Source organism: Orcinus orca, chromosome 15, assembly GCF_937001465.1.
Source record: "Orcinus orca chromosome 15, mOrcOrc1.1, whole genome shotgun sequence".
Taxonomy (NCBI): Eukaryota; Metazoa; Chordata; class Mammalia; order Artiodactyla; family Delphinidae; genus Orcinus; species Orcinus orca.
In genome coordinates this window covers 42,722,580-42,745,793 of record NC_064573.1, presented here as the reverse complement: position 1 = coordinate 42,745,793, position 23,214 = coordinate 42,722,580, and the positions used below count along the sequence as shown (strand labels likewise).

The window sequence follows — 23,214 nt, the reverse complement described above, 5'->3', positions numbered from 1 at the left end:
TTTCCACATATGGCCAACTATATGCTTACATGTATGTCAACTGCTTATTTGAGTCTCAGAGTATATGAGAAGTAATACAAACATGTTTGGATTAGGGCATGAGTAAGGCTGCCATTAGAGAAAGAATGAAGCAAGTAAAATTATAAGTCACAAAATTAATGTTCTGGTTAAGGATTCTTAATGAGTAAAGGGAAACATTCTAGTAAGCAGAAAATACCACTTCCTAAAGTGGTCAAAATAAGTAAAATATGATTGGGAATATATTATTGAAAATGTGAAATTTGGAATCAAAGAATCATTTTATAAGAGAATTTGAAAAGCACCTGGACTACTGCGATTAAGTACCCGCCCTCACATCAAGCACTCTTCCTCCTCCCAAGAAATCTGAAGCTAAAATTAGCCTTCTTGCTCTACCTTGTTATGGAGGAAAGGAAGAAAAAAAAATACAAAATGTACTTTGGTGGTGGAGGGAATTCGCTGTTCATTGGACAAATAATTCAGTGAGTATTACTCTAGGAACTGTCATTTAAAGATGAACATTAAGACCCATTTCCTCCATGAGGTTTTCTCTAAGTCCATACAAATCCAATCGTTCTTCTTCCTAGCCTCATTATAGTCACTGTTAATGAAAAATTTAATACTTTGGCAAATACCATTTTTTGTCTTTTCATTTTGATAGATATCCAAGAGTATAAATGAATTGAGAGCAAAGTTCATGACACCTGCATAACATCTAACACAGTGCCAAGGACACCGTAGACAATAAATGACAGAATTGAATTAACTAGGCATTTCAATGGCTTCTATTTAGGATTCATTTTGTTCATAGCGGAAAGCTTTAACAAAGCATGGTAATGAAACCTTTTTCTTTTCTGAAGCAAATTGAGGATGCTTTATAATGTTCTAGATTTCTTTAGCTCCATTCATGTGGTTGTGACCTCACCTTATAGATCTATCAATTGTGTGGATATATCTCGGAATAAAGGGCCCATTAAAAAAAAAAAAAGAAAAAGAAACATTTGGGACTTCCCTGGCAGTCCAGTGATTAAGACTCCGCACTTCCACTGCAGGGGGCACAGGTTCAATCCCTGGTCCGGAACTAAGATTCCCACATGCACCAAGGCCAAAACCAAACCAAAACAAACAAACAAAAAAGCATTTAAATTATTGAATAACGGTGAAATGCCTAGGTTCACGCTTCCACCTCATTCTTCTTCAAAGCTGTCAACAAAACAAAGGTGTTGGTGAAAAACCGCATCTGCGACTGTAACTTGTCACTCACACTGTGTGAAGGTCTAAAGCTGAAACCCTCTCAAGGGGGCTTTAATTTTTCCTCTCCGAAGGATTAAAATCCCATAACGGATTATTACATAACACACCGTGACATGAATCAAACATTCTGACAAGGGCAACAATAAGGATCAAATATTTACTATCATGTAATGCTATTTTTTGAGGAAAAATTCCTGAAAACCCCAATGTATCTGATAGGAGTGGCTCGAAAGGGGATCCCTGCTGTAGGGAAGCTGGGGGTACAGTGAACACCCAGCTGTTAACGTGAAAAGCTGCTGCATACGTCACAGGCCGTTTGCCACGGAGGCCGCCCTCCACCCCCTCATCGGCCCCGCGCTCGCCGCCTCATGTTCGGTGACCAGCGGGGCAGGCTGCAGGCAGCGCGATGCCACGAGAGAGCAGCTGAAGGGGGCGGTGGGATCCACGTGCGCCATGAGCCTCGATCCCGACCCTGTTTAAGGTCGGTGAGCCCAGCACACTCCGCCGGCCACTCCGTTCCAGGCCTCGGCGGCGAAGACGGCAGCGGCTGGACAAGAAGCCCGAGGACGTCTCCCGGCTTCTCTACCAACACTAGCCCGTGAAGCTGGCTCACCTAAGTGAGCGTCTACGCAAGCGGAGTGTAGGGTCGGGGCGGGGAGCCGCGGAAAACCGTAGGTTGCGGCCGAAAGCCGGCTGCGCGGGTGGGGGGCTCGAGGAGGGGCTGGGGAAAAGGAGCCGAAAGGCCGGGGAAAATGACGCCGGCGGCGCAGAAGAGGGCTGAGTCGCGTCTGCCTGGCGAAGCCAGGTAAGGGAGTGGCCTCGGGCGGGGTCGCTCTTTTGGCCGCTGCCTCCCGCCCAGCGCCACCTCCCCGTCCTGCCCCGGCAAGAGCAGCAGCCCGGGGATTTACCCTCACCCGACGCGTGCGGCCGTAACGTCTCGGCTTTCTGTCCCGCCCCGCCCCGCCCCGCCCCGCCCCACCCCACCCGGCCCGTCCCGGCTCCGCCGGGCCCCGCCCCTCCAGGGCCCCGCCTCCTTCCTGGCGCGAGCCGCTTCCTGACGCGATTCCCCGCCCCCTCCTGGTTCACGCAGGGAGTCGGGCCCCGGGCAGACGCCGCCACCTGGGCCGTTGCCGCCGCCATAACCTCGATCCCCCATCTCCCGACATGGCCGAGGAGCTCTCCGCGGCCACGTCCTACACCGAAGATGATTTCTACTGCCCCGTCTGTCAGGAGGTGCTCAAAACGCCCGTACGGACCGCGGCTTGTCAGCACGTGTGAGTAGACGCCCCCTCCCCCGCGCGGAGCCGGGTGGTCGTTTAGGCCCCTCACCCCGCCCCGGACCCTGGGCTGCGGCCTGGCGGGAGCCGAGCCCGCCACGGCCTCCCCGGGCGACGCTCGGCGCCGAGGGCCCGTTTGCGGCCGGTCGGAGGCCAGGCCGCCCTCCCCCTTAACTCCCGGCCCGCTCCCTGCGCCTGGCCCCTCAGCCGGAGCTCCCGGGCCCCGGAGCTGCCTCGTTGCCGCGCCCCCGGGGCAGTGCCCGGGGCAGTGCCAAGGCCTGTGCCCGTGGCGTCCTCGGGCCCCTAGGCCCCTGTCTTCTCCTGCAGGCCCGGGAGGAATTGCAGGGAACGTGGAGCCTTTTTGTTTCCTAGCAACCTGAGTGAGGGCTGGGGTGTCGAGTGTCAGAACCGGCCGGAGGTGCCCGCACGGCCCGCTCGCCCGGCTCCCCGACCCGCCCCGCTTTCAGGTCTCCCTTTTCCTTTCAGAACCTTGGCCCATCCTTTCCAGATCGAGGAGCTCTCTTCTAACTTAACCTTTCAGACCCGCTTCACAGACCACCTTTGAAAGTGTTTCGATGCGTTCAAAATTCAGTGCAGGTTGGAATGACCTAGAATGGGTTTGCTTCCCTCATATGTTAGAACTGACAGGATTTCCGGGTATTGAAGTGATAGTTTCCCTTTGTTTTACTCTTCTGCTTATTACTTGATTACTACAAGGGTGGAGATGAGAAAGATAGACCGCTGTTGTGAGGAATGAACTGAAATTAAGGCAGTAATCCTACGGGTGATGGAGAACACAGAGGGATTCGGTGAGGTGGCCTGATGCTGTTAGGAAGAACTTCGATAATTAATATAGACTCGTAGGGTGTCCATAAGGGTTAGAAGGAGCCCTTCTGGTAAAGGTGTATAGCATTTCTGACACACCTAGCTGCTGATCAGAGTCCCTGGGGAGCTTTTTAAGTAAACATGCCAATTCCCAGGCTCCATTACAAACTTGTAAAGAATTTCTGGCAGGTGAGGCTTGGAAATCTCTATTTGAAAAGTACATCCAGGCTTGAAAGTTCTGTGCTTACAAATAGCTGAAAAGAGTCGAACAAGTTTCTAAATCGATTTCTCCTTCGACCTTTTTTTTTGGGGGGGGGGTTCTATAATTTTGTAAAGAATGGATTGTTGAATTTGGGGTTCTTTTTTTTTTTTTTGCGGTACGCGGGCCTCTCACTGTCGTGGCCTCTCCCGTTGCTTTTTTTGCGGTACGCGGGCCTCTCACGGTTGTGGCCTCTCCCGTTGCGGAGCACAGGCTCCGGACACGCAGGCTCAGCGGCCATGGCTCACGGGCCCAGCCGCTCCGCGGCATGTAGGATCTTCCCGGACGGGGGCACGAACCCGTGTCCCCTGCATTGGCAGGCGGACTCTCATCCATTGTGCCATCAGGGAAGCCCGAATTTGGGGCTCTTAATCACAAACTTCCTTACAGTTGTTTCTTGAGACCCACTCTTTTCACTCCGATCCCCAGTCTTCCCTGCACTGTTGTCTACCTTATTCCTAATGATAGTGGTTGTGTGAGCCCAAGAGTATGTGACTTTTCACCATAGAAGTTATGCCAGTTATATTTTTGCCGCTTACGGGAGATGAATGACAGTCTTATTCCTTTATCATTTGGTGCAACAAATGCAGATTGTTAGAAAAATATCTTGAGATGTTTAGGGAGCAGTGTATACTTTTAGTCTTTAATCTGTTAGTGTTTATTATAACTTGATGCCTTTTCTGTGCTTGGGCTGGCAGTGGGTGGAAGAAAGGGAGGGAAGAGAGGGCACAGTGAGGCAGTAGGTCTTTTCTGGACAGAATCATTTCAATTACCTGTTAGGTGATTGACCTCATAGAACTCATTGTAATCTCTAGTTCCCCTCAAAATTCCATGCAGTTTGCTCTAGTTCACTTCCCTTGTGAGACATTTTATTAAATCAAACTGTAGTTTTGGCTTGACGTCAATCAAGGCTGTGGAAAAGAGAGTGAAGATGATTGTTGAGGACTTTTCTTAAATCACCTCCCTGGGCTGGGATGTGAAAAGAAAATATGGAGTAGGTTTTGTTAAGAGAACTGGACACTTACTACTCACCCTCCTCCATCCCCTCCTTTACCAGCATTGTCCCCTCTCAAATGAACACACAGTTGGTCTAAGGTTCTGGCTAAACAGTTAATTAAGGTGGAGGGAGAAAAAGTTTTCTTTGGAAAGGGTGGTAATGGTGGAACAGGGTATTGATTGGGAGGAGTTTGGTGGGGAAATAGAATTCTGTTTTAAATAACCTAGTTTAGAATGTCATTTGCTTTTCCCTTTTCACAGAGGACAAACCTGTGCCTTTAAACAAATTTATATTTAGCTACAAAATTAATTTTTTGTTCATGAATAGTGAGAGATGAGGTGATAAGAGCTTTCAGCCCCTGTGCCATTTCAACTGCAGTGAAGGATTTGCCCATTCTAGTAAAAGGAGCAAGTTCATTATCACTAGAATAACTTTACCAAAATATAAATTCTCATTTAATCCTCATTCATTCCTTCAAACAGCAATTGTCGGATGCCTTCTGTGTGTCAGGTACAGGGAATACAAAGTGCTCTTTCTCTGGGACTTCCCTGGCTGTCCAGTGGTTAAGACTCCGTACTGGTTCGATCCCTGGTCGGGGAACTAAGGTCACACATGTCGTGAGGCCAAAACAAAACAAAGTGCTCTTTCTCTGGAGAATGTTAATAGTCTAATGGAGAAGACCTATACATGAATGTGATTGGTATGGAAGAAATTGAGGAGGAGAATTTATGTGAGCCTTGAGAGCAGGTATCTAAATTAGCCTATGAGTTTAGGAGAGATTTCCTGGATGAAGTTATACTTTAGGTCAGAATTGGTATTCAGGGATTGTTGGGGAATACCCTGATTAGGTTTACAGCATATGCAGAGGTGAGGAGGGGTTAAGATACAAACTGTATCCCGATTACAAAGTTTGGCCAAAAGATTGAGTGTGGTAGAGATGGAGCTTAGCGACATTGGCAGGAATTTACTGTGTAAGCCAATTTGAACTTCTTCCTGAAAGCCATAGAGACCTACTGAATAATTTTGGCAGGGGAGCAGCATGATCACATTTAAATTTTAGAATGCTTACTAATTACTAGCCTTGTCTAGCTTGGTACTGGTGAGACTAGTGAAGAGGTCATTCATTGCTCTGTCAGAGAGAAACGATTAGAACCTGAACCAAGGTAATGATAGAGGGAATGGAGAGAAGAGATTCCTGACATTTTAAGGAGATTGTGTAAGATTTGATGATTGTATGTCCAGTAGTTAAGTGTATGTACGTAGATCTGGAATACATGGAACTAAAGCTGTGAGTATGGATGTAGCCCCTGGAGGAGGAGTATAAATTGAAAGATAACAGAGATCTAGATAGAACAAAGTGCTGGAGAATATATATTTAAATGTAGAGTGGAGAAAAGAACAGCCTGAGAAGGAATGGACAAGAATAGGAAGAAAACCAAGATAGAGTGTGACGGGAAACCGAGAAGAATTTTAAGGAAAGGTAGTCAGCAGTGTCAGATGCCTTAGAGTGGTCAGATGTTTTGAAAAACATGTAAAGATGAATTAAGAATATGAAAGTTGAGCAGGTATGTTTCAGAAGGTACAGACTGGCATAGTGGTAAGGTATTTATCTCTTGTTTTTTTTCCCTTTGTAATCTTCAAAGACTCTTTGAACCAAACCTCCCTTCTCTATTTTGAATGGTTAAAGAAATAACTCTGTACAGTTAGAAGTAAGCTCTATCACAATGAAAATTACATATAATAACAAGTTGATGCCTTGCCAGATTGTTAAAAATGGAAATCTAATCTGTTTGCTTCGGGGCCTATTTTATTTTTATTTTGTTTTTTGGCCATGCCAGGTAGTGTTCGGGATCTTAGTTCCCCAACCAGGGATGGAACCTGTGTTCCCTGCACTGGGAGCGCAGGGTCTTAACCACTGGACCACCAGGGAAGTCCCAGGAAGCATCTTTTAAAATGAGCTAATATAAATCAGCCTCCACTTCGCATTAAGCACAGATTTGTATGATTCTTTATTGACCTGCTTTGGATTATCCAGTCCCTGAATTTTCACTTAATATTTCTTACAATTTGAACACCTTTATTGGTATCCTGTTTGGACAGTCATGCTCTAAATACATATTTTCAAAATATCTTCTTTACTACGTACTTGTTATAAATCTGAAAGCCAGGCTTATATGGTTTCTTGCTGATATAATAATTGCTGCTCTAGGCCATCTTTTTTTAAAAATAAATTTATTTATTTATTTTTGGCTGTGTTGGGTCTTCGTTGCTGTGCATGGGCTTTCTCTAGTTGTGGTGAGTGGGGGCTACTCTTCCTTGCGGTGCGCGGGCTTCTCATTGCGATGGCTTTTCTTGTTGTGAAGCACAGACTCTAGGCATGCGGGCTTCAGTCATTGTGGCACACAGGCTCAGTAGTTGTGGCTCGTGGGCTCTAGAGTGCAGGCTCAGTAGTTGTGGCTCATGGGCTTAGTTGCTCCGAGGCATGTGGGATCTTCCTGGACCAGGGCTCGAACCCATGTCCCCTGCATTGGCAGGCGGATTCTTAACCTCTGCGCCACTAGGGAAATCCCTCTTTGTACTTCTTATCACAGTTCATAATCATAATATTTTTGGGATCAGACGATTTGACTGATGCCATTCTCACCAGTTAGACTGGAAGCTCTTTTTAACAAGTTTTAAAAATATTTATCTATTTATTTTTGGCTGCATCGGGTCTTAGCTGCAGCACATGGGATCTTTCGTTGCAGCACACGGGCTCTACATTGCGACACGCGGGCTTCTCTCTAGTTGTGGCACGGGCTTAGTAGTTGCAGCGCACAGGCTTAGTTGCCCTGCGGCATATGGGATCTTAGTTCCCCGATCAGGGAGATCGAACCCACATCCCCTGCATTGGAAGGCACACTCCTACTAGACTGTAAGCTCTTAAAAGGCAGCAACCCAGGTCTACTTGTACTTACCTGAGCCTACTGTATGTATTTGGTATTGAATAAATGTATGAATGGTGGGTTTGTGTTGGGAGACCACAGCTTACTAGCTGTATCACTTGGTCAAGTCATTTAACTCCTTTCAGCCTGTTTTCTTCTCCATAAAACAGGGGTAGAAACAACCTGTTTCACAGGGTTGTTGCAAGGGCCAAATGAGATAATGTTTGTGAATGATAATATGTGTGTTTTATAGTTTTCAAAACCCATAAAAATATAAAATTATGTTTAGTTTAATAACTATAGCATCTAACACAAAAAGCTAGATTATTATTGTAAACAGAAAGGAGGCTGTTTCAAGTTTTTTGGTCCAGATATTTAATATCGAAGGTATTATTGTGAATGGAGAATATTGTAATTCACAGCTTTAAAGGTATAAAAGGAAATAATATGATTGTCTCTCACAATCACTGTTACCTTATCTATTCTTCCAGAGAACAGCATACTGTATGCATTCTTTTGTACCTTGCTATTTTCATGTTACTGTATTGGAGGTCATTCTATATCAGTACGTAAAGGGCCTTCTTAATCTTTTTTTTTGGTGGGGGGGAGATTGTAGAGTTTTCATTCATTCAGTAAGCCAACACTGAGTGTCCATTATGTGCCAACAATACTAATGTAGATTCTAGGGTTCAACAAGCTAGACAAAAATTCCTGACCCCATGGAACATATTTAGTGTTCTAGTGTTCCATTGTTGTTTTTTTTTTTTTTTTTTTTTTTTTTTTTTGCGGTACGCGGGTCTCTCACTGTTGTGGCCTCTCCCGTTGCGGAGCACAGGCTCCGGACGCGCAGGCTCAGCGGCCATGGCTCACAGGCCCAGCCACTCCACGGCATGTGGGATCCCCCCGGACCCGGGGCACGAACCTTTGTCCCCTGCATCGGCAGGCGGACTCTCAACCACTGCGCCACCAGGGAAGCCCCATGTTTGATTATTTTTTTAATTATTAAATTATTTATTTATTTATCCAATCTCTTATCTATGGACACTTAGGTTGTTTCCAATCTTTTGCTGTTACAAATAATGGCACATTGATTAAACTTGTATGAATACCATTTCACATGTGAGAGTTTTTCCTGTAAGATAAATTTTCTCAAGTGGAATTGCTGGGTCAGAGGGTAAATACAAGGGAATTTGTCAGCTGTGTCACACAAGGATGACTATAGCTCTGTTGAAGTGTTTTGTACATGGAAGGTGCTTATGGTTTTGATTTGAGGACTGTGGATTATATCTTGGGTTAAGTAAAATTTTGGATTAGATTAAGGTAAATTAGCATTCATTGCTTTAACAAATATTAATGAATTCCTACTAGGTGCCCAGCGCTGTGTTATACCTACAGTGGTATACGGTTAGATATGATCCCTGCCTTCAGAACTGGCATTGGTGAGACACATTTTAATTCAAATAAACACTAAGATACATGTGCAGTTACAAACTCATAGGTTTAAAGAGAGAGTATAAGAAGGGGACCAGATCTAGGTGGGTTGGTGGGTGGATGGGTACGTAATAAAGACCTTTCTTGAGGAAGTGAAGTTGTTGCTGAGATTTGTGATGTGTAGGTGTTAATTTGTGGAGGACTGTGTTTGTGTATAGAGTATTTTGGGGTGAGGGAACATTCTGGGCAAAGACCCTGAGGTAGAAGGAATGTGCAGGGCCTTGTTTTCAATGAAGTAGCATCTTGCCTTCAGTCTCATATAGGTTTATTTATTTTGAAAGTCTTAGTTTCCTTGTTTGTAAAATAAAGGAACTTTTAAAACATTTATTTATTCTTAAGAATTCAAGATTATATAAAGTTTCTGGAACCCTGCCTAAGTGCTCAATAAATAGTTACTGCTGTTTGTATAGATGTCATGTTGCTTTCCACAAAATTGGGCTAATTTACACAGTGCCATTAAGACTATTAAAGTATATCTGTATTCCATCATCTTTGCCAGCATTTTTTTAAAATTTCTCAAGCTTTTTATTTTCTAGTCTTTCTCATTCCCTTAATATAGTTACGTCTCCTCTAACAGCATAGATGGCTATCTTTTAAAACAGGAGAAAAAAGAGGCAAAGAGCCAACTCATGTTAACCAACCTTACCCTTAGCTGAGTTAAAAAATGCACAAACCAAACACAGGTCAAAGGAAGCCAGTCTCTTCCCCATGACAGCTCAGAATAAGCCAAATAAACCCCAAGGAAACGGCTACATGGGAAAGCCTTCCCATCATCACAGGGACAGGACAGAAAGTGCATGTGACACAATATCAGGAGAGCTGAGAAATCTCTGGATCTTGCCTGAAAAGGAAAGCAGCTAACAAGATGGTTTTGGAGAGGAGGTGGAAAACAGCGCAATGGGACACAGAAAGGGCCTTGGGTTTGTAGCCTAGAAACCCCTCTGCAGGGACCTCTGCTGGTCTCCTTTGCACCCCAGATGGGCAGCCTCCTGGGAGCGTCCACCCATCTGGTCACAGCCCACGTCCACCAGTTACTGCAGCATTTGTTGGTTTACTTCTGCGGCGGCTGAAGGGCCCAATTCATTAGCAAAGGGCAGCAAGGAGTATCTGATTTCTCTCAGGGCTTTCTGGTAAGGCCCGAACTTCGTGTCTGTCCTCGTCTGCTGCTGCTGCTGCTGCCTGGCCCCCCAGGGCCTTGGCGTCCAGCGGGGCGTCACTGCTCCGCCCTGCTGGCGGCCCCGGGGCGGGGGTCTTGGGCGGCTGCTTCAAGCCCCTCACAGATCTCCTGCAGCCGCTGCGGGCTGTTCCCAGAGTAGGTCATGGCGGGAAAAGTCTTCGGCCGCATGGTTAGTCCAGTTTCCTTTGACCATAAATACAATCTTGTTAAAGTGTTTTATTAGCTAAAAAGAAAAAAAAAACCCTGTCAGTAGTATCAGTTCGTTGTAAACACACTTTCACAACAATTCCGTTTTTTTTTTAGAAAGCTTTTTTTAAAAAAAATAAATTTATTTTATTTTATTTATTTATTTTGGCTGCGTTGGGTCTTCGTTGCTGGGCACGGGCTCGCTGCTGTGCACGGGCTTTCTCTAGTTGCGGAGAGAGGGGGCTACTCTTCATTGCGGTGGCAACAATTTCGTTTTGAAAATGTTCTTTCCTTCCATTTTTGTAGTTCCTGCAGAGAACTGAACATTTTCCAGAGACTTCATTTTGAAGATCATCTCTACCTCTCGCCTTCTACGCTGCCGTCCGCGGCCGCTTGGCCCTCGGCTCCGGGGCCTCGCGGGGGACGCCGGGGTGGCCGGCGGGCGGGGACCCGGGGCACGGGGCGGATGGGCGGGCGGCCCCATCTTCCAGTGCTTGCACCGTGGCCCAGCGCGCAGCCCGAGCAGGATATATGTTGAGCAATTTTTTTTAAGCAATATTTTGTTAGTTTAATGCAGTTCATAATGGTGTCTAGAAGTCGCTTTAAAATTTTCTTTAGTTGCTAGCAACATATGGCTATGTGCATTTTTCCATATTAAATTTTTATATACTAATTTATAATTTTACTGTTCAGAGTATGTAGGTACATTTGTGATCATTTCTGTGACTATGATTTAATAATAATCTATTGTAATTTATTACTTATTTTACATTATTTTCCTGTCAGTTGCTTTGTTTTTGGTATATTATTACATTTTCTTATACATTCAGATTTGAGATACTTGATTCTCTTTATCTAAAGTTATAATGCTATTCCATTTTTTCTGTTTCTTGAATCTTTAAAAAAAGTCCATTTTTGGACTTACCTGGAATCTACTAAGATATATGATGTGTGCTTTTGAATCTTTATTAATTTGCCTGTCTTATTTAGTTGACCTCAGTATTTCTTAGAGGGCATTCCTTTTCCATTCTTTTAAAAATCTTTTTAGTATATTTGAATTCTTAAAATAATATGATTCTTTGGGATTCTTCACTTTCATTAATTACTTTTACTATTTTTAGCACAGAATAATATGACTTGTTAAAATGTTTTTGGATATAGTAGTATATATACACAAACTTGCCACAAGTACCTGCATGCACACAATGCTGTAAGTCCCATCAGGGTAGGGATTTTCATCACTTTTGTCCCCTGATATGTCCCTAGTTCTGTTATGTAGTAAGTATTTAATACGTATTTATTAAGTGAATATGCATTATAATATACGGATAAGTTAAACTGTTTATTTTGAGACCACTGTAGATTCACATGTAGTTGTAAAATAATACAGAAATTGTGTACCCTGGCCCAATTTCCCCTAATGGTAATGTTTTGTAAATAAAACCAGGATATCTTCCTTCTTAATAGAGTAAAGATAAAGAAAGTTTCCATCACCACAAAGATCCTTCACATGGCTCATTTATAGCCACACCCACTTTCCTCTTGATCCCACCCTGTGCCTCCTTAACCCTTGGCAAGCACTAATGTTCACATGTTCTCTGTTTCTTTTTTTTTTAATTTTAATTTTATTTACTTTTTATTTTTTATTTTTGGCTGCGTTGGGTCTTTGCTGCAACACATAGGATCTTCGTTGCGGCATGCAGGATCGCTCATTGAGGCGTGTGGGTTTTCTCTCTCTACTTGTGGGGTGTGGACTTTGTAGTTTGCGGCATGAGGGCTCTCTAGTTGAGGTGCGTGGGCTCAGTAGTTGTGTTGCATGGGCTTAGTTGCCCCACAACAAGTGGGATCTTAGTTCCTCGACCAGGGATCAAACCTGTGTCCCCTGCATTGGAAGGCGGATTTGTTACCACTGGACCACCGAGGAAGTCCCATGTTACCTATTTCCATAATTTTGACATTTCAAGAATCTTAAATATTGCACAATTCTATAAATAACAGTAAAAAACCCACTGAAATGTACACTTTAAATGGGTGAATGGGGTATGGTATGTGACTTAAATCTCAATAGAGCTGTTAGCAAAAAAAGAATGTTAAGTAATGTTATATAAACGGCATCAAACAATATGTAACTTTTTGGAATTTCTTTTTTCACTCAGCATAATTCTCTGGAGATTCAGGTTGTTGTGTGTTTTCATTAGTTCCTTTTATTGGTGAATATGCATCCATACATGGTATGGATGTACCACATTTTGGTTAAACATTCATTCACTGAAGGAGATCTGGAATAGCCAGTTTTTGACTGTTACAAATAGAACTGCTATAAATATTCATGTACAGGTTTTTGTGTGAACGTAAGCCTTCATTCCTCTAGGATAAATGCCCAAGAATGCAATGAATGCAATTATTGGGTCATATGGTGGTTGCATGTTTTGTCTTTTAAGAAAATGCCAAGCTATTTTCCACAGTATCTATACCATTTTATATTCCCACCAGCAGTGTATGAGTGATCCAGTTTCTTTGCATCCTCGCCAGTGTTTCATGTTGTCATTGTTTTATTTTTTATTATTTTTTTTATAAATTTATTTTTGGCTGTGTTGGGTTTTCATTGCTGTGCGTGGGCTTTCTCTAGTTGCGGCGAGCGGGGGCTACTGTTCGTTGGGGCGCATGGGGCTCTCATTGCGGTGGCTTCTCTTGTTGCGGAGCATGGGCTCTAGGCGCATGGGCTTCAGTAATTGTGACGTGTGGGCTCAGTAGTTGTGGCTCACGGGCTCTAGAGCACAGGCTCAGTAGCTGTGGCACTAGTTGCTCCACAGCATATGGGATCTTCCCAGACCAGGGCTCGAACCCATGTCCCCTGCATTGGCAGGCAGATTCTTAACCACCGCGCCACCAGGGAAGTCCCTGTCATTGTTTTAAATTTTAAGCCATTTCAATCTGTGTAGTGATACCTCATGATTTTAATTTGTATTTTACTAATGGCTAATGATGTTGAACATCTTTTCATGGGCATACTACCGGTATATCTTAGGTTAAAATCATGTCTCTTCAGTGTCTTTTGCCTATGTTTTAATTGGATCATTTGCTTTCTAACTTTTGAGCTTTGAGACTTCTTTTATTTTATTTTATTTTTTTGCGGTATGCGGGCCTCTCACTGTTGTGGCCTCTCCCATTGCGGAGCACAGGCTCCGGACGCGCAGGCTCAGCGGCCATGGCTCACCGGCCCAGCTGCTCCGTGGCATGTGGGATCCTCCCGGACCAGGGCACGAACCTGTGTCCCCTGCATCGGCAGGTGGACTCTCAACCACTGCGCCACCAGGGAAGCTCTGAGACTTCTTTATGTATTCTAGATACTACTCCTTTGTTAGGTATATGATTTACAAATATTTTTTTCGGGTCTTTGTTTTGTTTTGTTTTGTTTTGTTGCGGTATGCGGGCCTCTCACTGTTCTGGCCTCTCCCATTGCGGAGCACAGGCTCTGGACGTGCAGGCCCAGCCGCTCCGCGGCATGTGGGATCTTCCCGGACCGGGGCACGAACCCGTGTCCCCTGCATCGGCAGGCGGACTCCCAACCACTTCGCCACCAGGGAAGCCCTTTTTTCCAGTCTTTGGATTGTCTTTTTATCTACTTAACAATCTTTTTTGCCCAGCAAACATTTAAAAATTTTTATGAAGTCCACTTTGTCAGTTTTTCCTTTTATGGAATGTGTTTTTAACATTGTCTAAGAACTCTGTGTAGCTCTGTATTGTGAATATTTTCTATTTTTTTCTCAAAGTTTTATAGTTTAATGTTTCACATTTAACTCTGCATATTGGTTTCCTAGGGCCACTGTAACAAACTACCACAAACTTGGTGGCTTAAAACAACATAAATTAATCTTTTCACAGTTCTAGAGGCTAGAAGTTTGAAATCAATTTCAGTGGACCAAAATCAAGGTGTTGGCAGGGCCTCGAGGAGCTGGGGGCACATCACTCCAGTCTTTGCCTCCATGTCAATATGGCTTCTCCTGTGTGTTTTTGTCAGATCTCCCTTTGCCTCTCTTATAAAGACACTTGTGGTGACATTTAGGACCCACCTGGATAATTCCAGCTAATTTCCTCATCCCCAAATCTTTAACAATAATCAGATCTGTTACAATATGAGGTGATATTAACTTGTTCTGGGAATTAGGAAGTGAATGTATCTTTGGGTGGCCATTACCCAGTTTACTATAGTCTATGATCTGTTTTGAGTTAATTTTTTTTTTTTTTTTACGGTACGTGGGCCTCTCACTGCTGTGGCCTCTCCTGTTGCGGAGCACAAGCTCCGGACGCGCAGGCTCAGCGGCCATGGCTCACGGGCCTAGCTGCTCCGTGGCATGTGGGATCTTCCTGGACCGGGGCACAAACCTGTGTCCCCTGCATTGGCAGGCGGACTCTCATCCACTGTGCCACCAGGGAAGCCCTCTCTGCCTTTTTTTTTTTAAACAGAAATGGTAGCATAGTATACATATAAATTGTATTCATATTTGCGTAAAGTATTTCCCTTAGGGAATATAAAACATAAATAAAGCTAAAATATTTTTTAACAATTATTGTAATGAGTAGTGTGTATTTTTTTCAGGCTAAGTTAAAACTTTTAAACGTGAATGCGTCTGTAACCTATATAGAGTATTCTTTTGGATGTGTACATTTGAGTATTGTGCCCCAACCCTGTTTTTCCCATGAGCTCTGTGGTTTTTATTGGATGATTTTGCATAGTGCAGTGACTTCTAGGAATGTGTGTGACACTTTACAGCAGAACTGAGTCTTTCAGAGAGCTTTTCTGAGTCTTTATATTTCTATGTCAGCTAAAAGAAAGCTGGTATAGAAATATTAATATCAGACCATTTAATTCAGATAGCATTACAAAAAAGAGAGTCATTTCATGTGGATAAAAGGAATAATCATGAACTTTTTTGCAGCTACCAACATAACTTTAGATGAAAACTGACAGAATTGTTGGAATTGACAGACCCACAGTTTTTTGTCCTTTCAGGAGGAACTGATTTTCACTGAAAATCACATAATGAAGAACACCTTTAAAATAGGAAGAGAATTTGGATGTTGAAAGCACATGATCATTTCAATAGATGCTAAAAGCATTTAATAGAGTTCAACCTTTCATTATAAAATGTCATAGCAAATTAGGAATAGGATGGAACTTACTTTTATTCTAATTAAGGGTAGCTTCCCTAAAATCTATAGTAAATGTACTGAATAGTAGACCCTATGTGCTTTTCTAGTCAAGAACTAGACAAGGGTATTTATATCCTCCCTACCATTTAACATTGTATTTCAGGCTTTAGGCAATTCAGTGAGAAAAGAAGAAATAAGGTATACAAAGATGGAAAAAGAGATAAAATTATCATAATTTGTACATGATAAAACTACATCTAAAACCTAAGAGAAACGACTAACAAATGATTAGAACTAGTAAGAATGTACAGAGAGGTTTCTGGATATAAGAACAACAGACAAAAGTCAGTAACATTTTTTTATACCAACAGTAATCAGATAAAAAATTAATAGAAAGAATCCTATTTATAATGCAACAAAAACTATAAATAGTTTATAAATAATTAGACTATTATAATCTAGTAAAAATGTCAAGACTTCTGTAGGGAAAGTTGAAAAACTACTGAAAAGCATAAGAAATCTGAATAGGTGGAGAGACATGACATGTAACCATTCAATAAAATTAAGATGCCAGTTCTCCCTCAGATGATTCTAAAAAAGCTAATGCAATTCCAATAAAGTCTCAACATCATTGTTTTGGTAGAACTTGAAAAACTGATTAAAAAGTCATAATGATGTGTTAATGACCATGAATAACTGAGAAAATTTGGAAAAAGTAGAACATAGAGATAGAACCAACCCTGCTAGATACCGTGACGTAGTATTATGAAGTTATAGTAATTAAAATGGTATGGTATTAATTCAGCAGTAGATAAATGATCAGTAGGACATATACTAGAGAGCCCAGAAATAATTCCATACATGTATTAGAACTCTGATAGATATGACATGGCAAATCGGGGAAAAGATGGCTTATTCAGTAGAATGGTATTTGGATAATGGCTTTGCATATGAAATCTCTATTGTTTACTGTACATAGAGGTATTTTTAGGTGAATTAAAAACTTAAATGTGATGAGCAAAACTTAAACTTCTTAGAAGGCAATGTAGGGAAATATCCCTGATCTTGAGAAGGGGAAGGCTTAAGACTATGAGCACAAACCGTAATTTTAGGAAAAGGTGATGAATTTAGACTATATTAAAAATTAAAAATTTTCCATATCAAAAGACCACAAACAAGGTTAGAGACAAGTGATAACAGACTCAACAGTGATAACATTCTGTTGTTATACAAGATTATATCAGAACGGATTGGTTTATATGTATTTTTTTCCCCTGCACATTGATGTTTTGAGCCATTAGCAAATGGTTACATTAGCTGAAGAGAAGTACACTAAAACTCAGTTGAATATAGCAAGCCACAGAATTGTACACTACTGTACGAAACACACAACCTACATTTTTTTCTTGGTTCGGTTTGGCCATGAGATCTCTCTGGAATTTATCAGCTTTAATCACTCCTTTCTAACCCCTCACCTCTTTTTTTTAAGCTTTAGAGTAAAATGTTTATTAAGAACGTAAATGTCTTTTAAAATGTGTTAGTATTTTTATTAGGGTTGTTTGCGTTTTTTGTTTTTTTTTGCTTTTTTTTTGTGATACGCGGGCCTCTTACTGTCGTGGCCTCTCCCGCTGTGGACCACAGGCTCAGGACGCGCAGGCTCAGCGGCTATCACGGGCCTAGCTGCTCTGTGGCATGTGGGATCTTCCCGGACTGGGGCACGAACCCGTGTCCCCTGCATCAGCAGGCGTACTCTCAACCACTGCGCCACCAGGGAAGCCCTGTTTGGGTTTTTGTTAGTTCTCTGATGACAGTGTTCTCCGGGCAGTTAGTCTACCCCAACAATTTTTTCCCCACAAGCCCTGTAAGTTTTAGTGTGCAGTTTTGCAGAATGTGTCGTTTCTCGGTATTGTATTTATTGCATTATCAGAAATGCCTAGGGTTCAAAAAGCAAATAGTTTAGTAGCCAGAAGATGAAATTCTAGGTTATAAGTCACTTTCCCTCAGAACTTTGAACACATCATTCTATTGTTTTGTCATCTGTTTGTTATTGCTGATGAGATTGAAGCTAATCTGATGCTCTTTCCTTAGTACGTGATCTGTTTTTTATTCCCTCTCTGGAAGCTATTAGAAGTTGAAAAAATAATTATTTAAGATTTTCTAGTGATCCGGATGAAAATCTTTCAGAAATTCATTGTACTGGTCATTTGCTTGTCTCTTATTTTGCAGACGTATTTTTTTAGCTCTGGAAATTTTCTAGCGATTTTTTTTTTTCGGTTTGTTTTTAAGTCCAGTTAGAAGATTAATTTAGCTATTTTTATAACAGTTTAAACATATTTACCCTTGTTTTTACTCCTAATTGAAAAAAATTAAGTGTAGTATTCCTAACAGAAAAGTGCCCCATCATAAAAGTCAGCTCAGTGAATTTTTTTCAAACTGAGCACACCTATGTGTTCAACACCCATACCAAGCAATAGAACTCCAGAACTCCATTACCAGCATTTCAGAAACTCCTCAATTCTCCAAGGAGTGTATCCCACTTCTTCCAGGACACCACTATTTTGACTTTTAACAATATAGTTTTACCTGCTCTTTGATCTTTATAAAAATAGAATCATACACCATTATAGGGCAATTATACTCCAATAAAGATGTAAAAAAAAAAAAGAATCATGCAGCTTGTAATCTTTTGCGTTTGGCTTCCAAAGCTTAACATACATCCAAATTCATTCTTATTACGGTATACTATAGTTTTAATTTTGTGGATATGCTGTCATTGTTTATGCATTTTTCTGTTGATGGACATTTGTATGGTTTTCAGCTTTTGGCTATTACAAATAGTGTGGCAATGAACTTTCTAGGAAATTTCTTCTGATGAGATATGCAAGTCAGTTGGGTATATATTTTGGAGTGGAATTACTTGGCTATATTAGATACTGCCAAATGGTTGTATTAATTTTCAAAATGGTTCTATCAGTTTACACTTTTATAGCATTGAATGCAAGTTTAGGTTGGTTTCACATCCTCCTCAACACTTGGTATTTTCCACCTTTTTCATTTTGGTCATTCTGGTGGGTATGTAGTGTTATATACTATTTCAGGTATTGAATAAGTGGGCTTTGAAATTTTGGTTTATTTTATCCACTCCCCCTAAATACAGCTTATGTTTGTACACCCAGGTTTCAAAAAATCTCTAAATATTCTGTGTTTATATTTTACTTGTAATTGTTAAATTAGCCAGCATATTCACTAATTTACCTGCTAATAGTTACTAACCTGCTTCATTTCGTTCACTCAAGCTCCATCAATTTTATGCATGGTTATCTCTGTGTAATGAATTTTGTTGGTGTGAACTTTGTTGACAGTTTCAATTTTTATTTAAAGAGGAAGGTTTAGCTTAATAGTTTGGTGATAGTTTTACCTTTAGCTCTTTAATTACTGTTTTCTCTTTGGTAGTTTATTAGACTTGGCTTCTATAACATTATTTACTCTTGGTTCTTCTGTTTCTTTGAACCTTCCTTTAATGTTTATATCTCTCTAGATTGTTTCTTTAGTGTTCTTCTTACCTTATCTGCTCTCCATATTCTTCCCCCCAATTTTCAGATCCAATTTTCCACTTGTTTGCTGGATAACACGCATTGAGCTTTTTGTAGGTACTTTATTTTTTTAATACATTTATTTATTGATTGATTGATTGATGGCTGTGTTGGGTCATTGTTGCTGCGCTTGGGCTTTCCCTAGTTGTGGCGAGCGGGGGCCAGTCCTTGTTGTGGTGCGCAGGCTTCTCCCGTTGCGGAGCACAGGCTCCAGGCGCACAGGCTTCAGTAGTTGTGGCACATGTGCCTAGCTGTTCCTCGGCATGTGGGATCCTCCCAGACCAGGGCTTGAACCTGTGTCCCCTGCATTGGCAGGCAGATTCTTAACCACTGCGCCAGAAGGGAAGCCCTGTAGGTACTTTAAACTTGCGTTTTTCTGTTAAACCAACTCTTCTAGTATTTTTCAGTTTGGTTAATACAGTCACCTTTTACTCAGTCTTCTAAATTAGAAATGCTTTTCTTTCTCATTCTCTCACAAGTAATTGTCAAAAAATTATATTTTATTTTTTAACCTAGGATGCCCCCTTCATACACAGTCATAGACATTGAGAACTATGTCTCTAAAATAGAGACCCTCTGTCCCTCCTTCCTACTCCTGCCTTAATGTAGACCGTATCATGATCTAGACTATTGTTCCAGTTAGTCTTGTGGGTTTTTTTGTTTGACTCTCCTTTCTTCTTTTTTTCCTTTTTACAGTCCCCCTGATTAAAGAATGCAAACACTGAGTGAAACAAAGAATTTAAATTAAAAATGTATTACCCCAAATTTACAAAACATATAAACAGAATTTCAGTTTTTAATTTAAACAATTAAACTTAAAAATGATGGTCTTTGTAACTTAGTGGTATTTATACTTGTAAAGTTATTAAAGCTCAAAATGGCATTCAGAGTTTTGGGACACCCTCACTAAGGATTTTGTTAAGTATTGACAAATTGCTATTCAGAAATGTAGAGCACGGGGCTTCCCTGGTGGTGCAGTGGTTGAGAGTCTGCCTGCTAATGCAGGGGACGTGGGTTCGAGCCCTGGTCTGGGAGGATCCCACATGCCGCAGAGCGGCTGGGCCTGTGGGCCACAACTACTGAGCCTGTGCGTCTGGAGCCTGTGCTCCGCAACAAGAGAGGCTGCTATAGTGAGAGGCCCACGCACCGCGATAAAGAGTGGCCCCTGCTTGCCCCAACTGGATAAGGCCCTCGCACAGAAATGAACACCCAACACAGCCCAAAATAAATAAATTAAAAAAAAAAAGAAGAAATGTAGAGCACTCATTTCTTTATGTCTCCTTTAACACTGGATATTATTATTTTTTTTAAACTAGTGTTTTGACAACTGAAAAATGTATTTTTGTCTTGTTTACTTTGCATTTCTTTGACTCCTGGTTATGATGAATATTTTCCATGTTTTAAAGTACTGGTGATCACTTCTAATGCTACCTTAGTGATATTAGCTACTATTTATCAAGCACTTTGCTGACTCAAAAATAACTGTCTTGAGCATTTTATTACATTACCTATCTTAATCCTGTGAACAACCCTATCAAGTGTAGATGCTTATTGTATGTGTGAGGAAACTGATTTTCAAGAAGAGTGACTTGCTCAGCGCATGGTTAGTAAACTCAGTGTGATCTGTTATCACACTATTACCTCTCAACTTTTTTGTTAGTATAGATGTGGAAGATTAGTATATTTGTATTTATAGGGGGTTGAATTAAATGTATAATTATTCTAGAGCCCAGGTACAGATGGCTGTGATTTTTTTTTTTTTTTTTTTTTTTTTGCGGTACACGGGCCTCTCAATGTTGTGGCCTCTCCCGTTGCGGAGCACAGGCTCCGGATGCGCAGGCTCAGCAGCCATGGCTTATGGGCCCAGCTGCTCCGCGGCATCTTCCCGGACCGGGGCACGAACCCGTGTCCCCTGCATCGACAGGCAGACTCTCAACCACTGCGCCACCAGGGAAGCCCAGGATTCTTAAGTATTTCTCAAATTATATTCCATTGCACACTGTTGTGGGAATTTTCATATATCCTGACCACAGAAGTTTGGGCAACACTTGGTTTCCTTAGCAGAGAAACCTTAATAACTTTGAATAATCCTTGAATTTTGGAAATCAGTTTCTGTAGGAGACCTATTCATATCTTGTAGAACAACATCTTGAAGTACATCAGTTTGAGACAAAGCTGATGTGTGGTCCATTCTCTCATTTTGTAAGGGGAGGAAATGGAGATCCATTGTGGTTAAGTGTGTTGCCTGAAAATCACACAGCTGCTAAACAACAGGATAAGATGCAGTTTGCCTTTGTACCATGCTTCCCCTGATAATGTTATATAATATTTATTTTTCCTGTATTATGTTAAAAGTAGTTTCTTTAGTATTCCCATCTAGTCCAGACATTAGTCTTACACTGAGAAATTTATATACAGTTTTAAAAAATTCTAGATTTATGTACATACAAATAGCCTAGCATGATTACATACCCATAACTGCTGTGTTTAATTATTGAAATGAAAAGAGTACTTTTTTCTGTAGTTAACCTGTCACAAATGTTTGGTTTAGTTTCTGTAGAAAATGTTTCCTGACTGCAATGAGAGAAAGCGGAATACATTGTCCCCTGTGTCGTGGAAATGTGACTAGAAGGGAAAGAGCATGTCCTGAACGGGCCTTAGACCTTGAAAATATCATGAGGAGGTTTTCTGGTAGCTGCAGATGCTGTGCAAAACAGGTAGAGTAAATGTGACATAGTTCTTTGAAAGTCAAGTTTCTACTCTGAAATTTCTGTTTGACTTGTCTTGGTGGGTACTGTTTTGAAGAGAAATTATTTAGGCTGAGAATTGGGTAGAAAAGGCCAGAAAAGCTGTGGCTGTAGATCTTACTAGATTATAAACTTACTGAGAACAGAGACCGAAAGATAGATACAGTCTCTGAATTTGCCGTAATTTTTAGCGTGGCATTTTTTTCAAAATAAACACTCGTTGATTACCTGCTAAATGAACTGAATGAACAGACTGGCATTTAACTCATTGAAGCCCCATTCTGGAACAGATTCAGCCCTTGAATAGTTCTTCTGGTGGTAGTATCATTATTGCAATTTTGCAGGTAGAAATGGGCCAAATGGATTTATGTAGTCAAGGGGGAACTCTCTAGCTGCCCACTGTACTTGGATGTTTATGTATTTATCTAAGAAATCACAAAATACTTGGCAGAAGACTTTGCCTTTTAAGGAACAGGTGTAAAAAATCAGGTATTGGCAAATAACTGGCATTAATTCTCCAGTCTGGATTTTATTCTACCGTTTGGAGAGGGATTGAAATGGTGAGAGGTGGTTAGGCTTTGAGTATATTCGTTTATTATGGATTTATCACAACCACTTTTTCAAACAGCTAATAAAGTCAGTGAGCAAAAAAACCAGTTGCTGTTTCATGCATTCACACAAGACATATCTGCTTTTCCATGTCTTTGAGGGAGGTGTTAAGTGACAGGGCAATGAAGTGAAGCTGGAAAATACACTTGAGAGATTTCTGGCTCTGCTCCTCAGAGAGAAACTGAAAAATGTTCCAAGTGTTAACTTGGGAACTTAGTTTTTTAAAGCACTTTCTAACTCTGCCAGGTTGCAGTAGTTAAAGAAATAAAAAGATGCCCAGTGCTATGAGGCAACCTCTTAATACTTTTAATATTATTTTTTGTCTATTAGTGGTATTTTTTTTTCAGGTGTAAAATTATTTGTTAATTTTTATGGTGAGTTTACAGACAGTTGGACTCATCTCCATTGTCTCTGAATCTAATGGAGAGAAACTTACTGCTTATTTTCAGCTCCTACTTACGAATTAAATCATTTACTTAAAAAAAAAAACAAAGACCTCTTGTTTAAATGGAATATTTTGTTATCTATTTCTGCCTTGTTTTTTTCCTTCTTGTTGGCAATATCTCAAGTCTTATGAGTTCCTTTTTATATTAAAAGTCATATTACATTAAACATTTTTTAAATGTTTTATTATGGTAAAATATATAACGTAAAACGTACCTTTTTTTTAGTTTTATTTTATTTTTTTTATAAGTGAAAGATT

The 23,214-nt window shown here is 41.2% G+C and overlaps 1 protein-coding gene across 2 annotated transcripts in view; it reads left to right on the top strand.

The window, feature by feature from the left end:
* The first annotated feature begins 1,757 nt into the window (after positions 1-1,757).
* The window catches only part of RNF138 (ring finger protein 138), a 43,906-nt gene continuing 22,449 nt past the window's right edge, over positions 1,758-23,214 (top strand). The window contains exons 1-3 of one of the 2 annotated variants that reach the window (XM_004273714.3): positions 1,758-1,889; positions 2,363-2,546; positions 21,707-21,872. In XM_004273714.3, coding sequence (XP_004273762.1) covers positions 2,437-2,546; positions 21,707-21,872 — 276 coding nt within the window. In that variant the 5' untranslated portion in view covers positions 1,758-1,889; positions 2,363-2,436. The remainder of the gene's footprint in view (positions 1,890-2,362; positions 2,547-21,706; positions 21,873-23,214) is intronic. The other variant, XM_049697992.1, reaches the window with a different exon arrangement.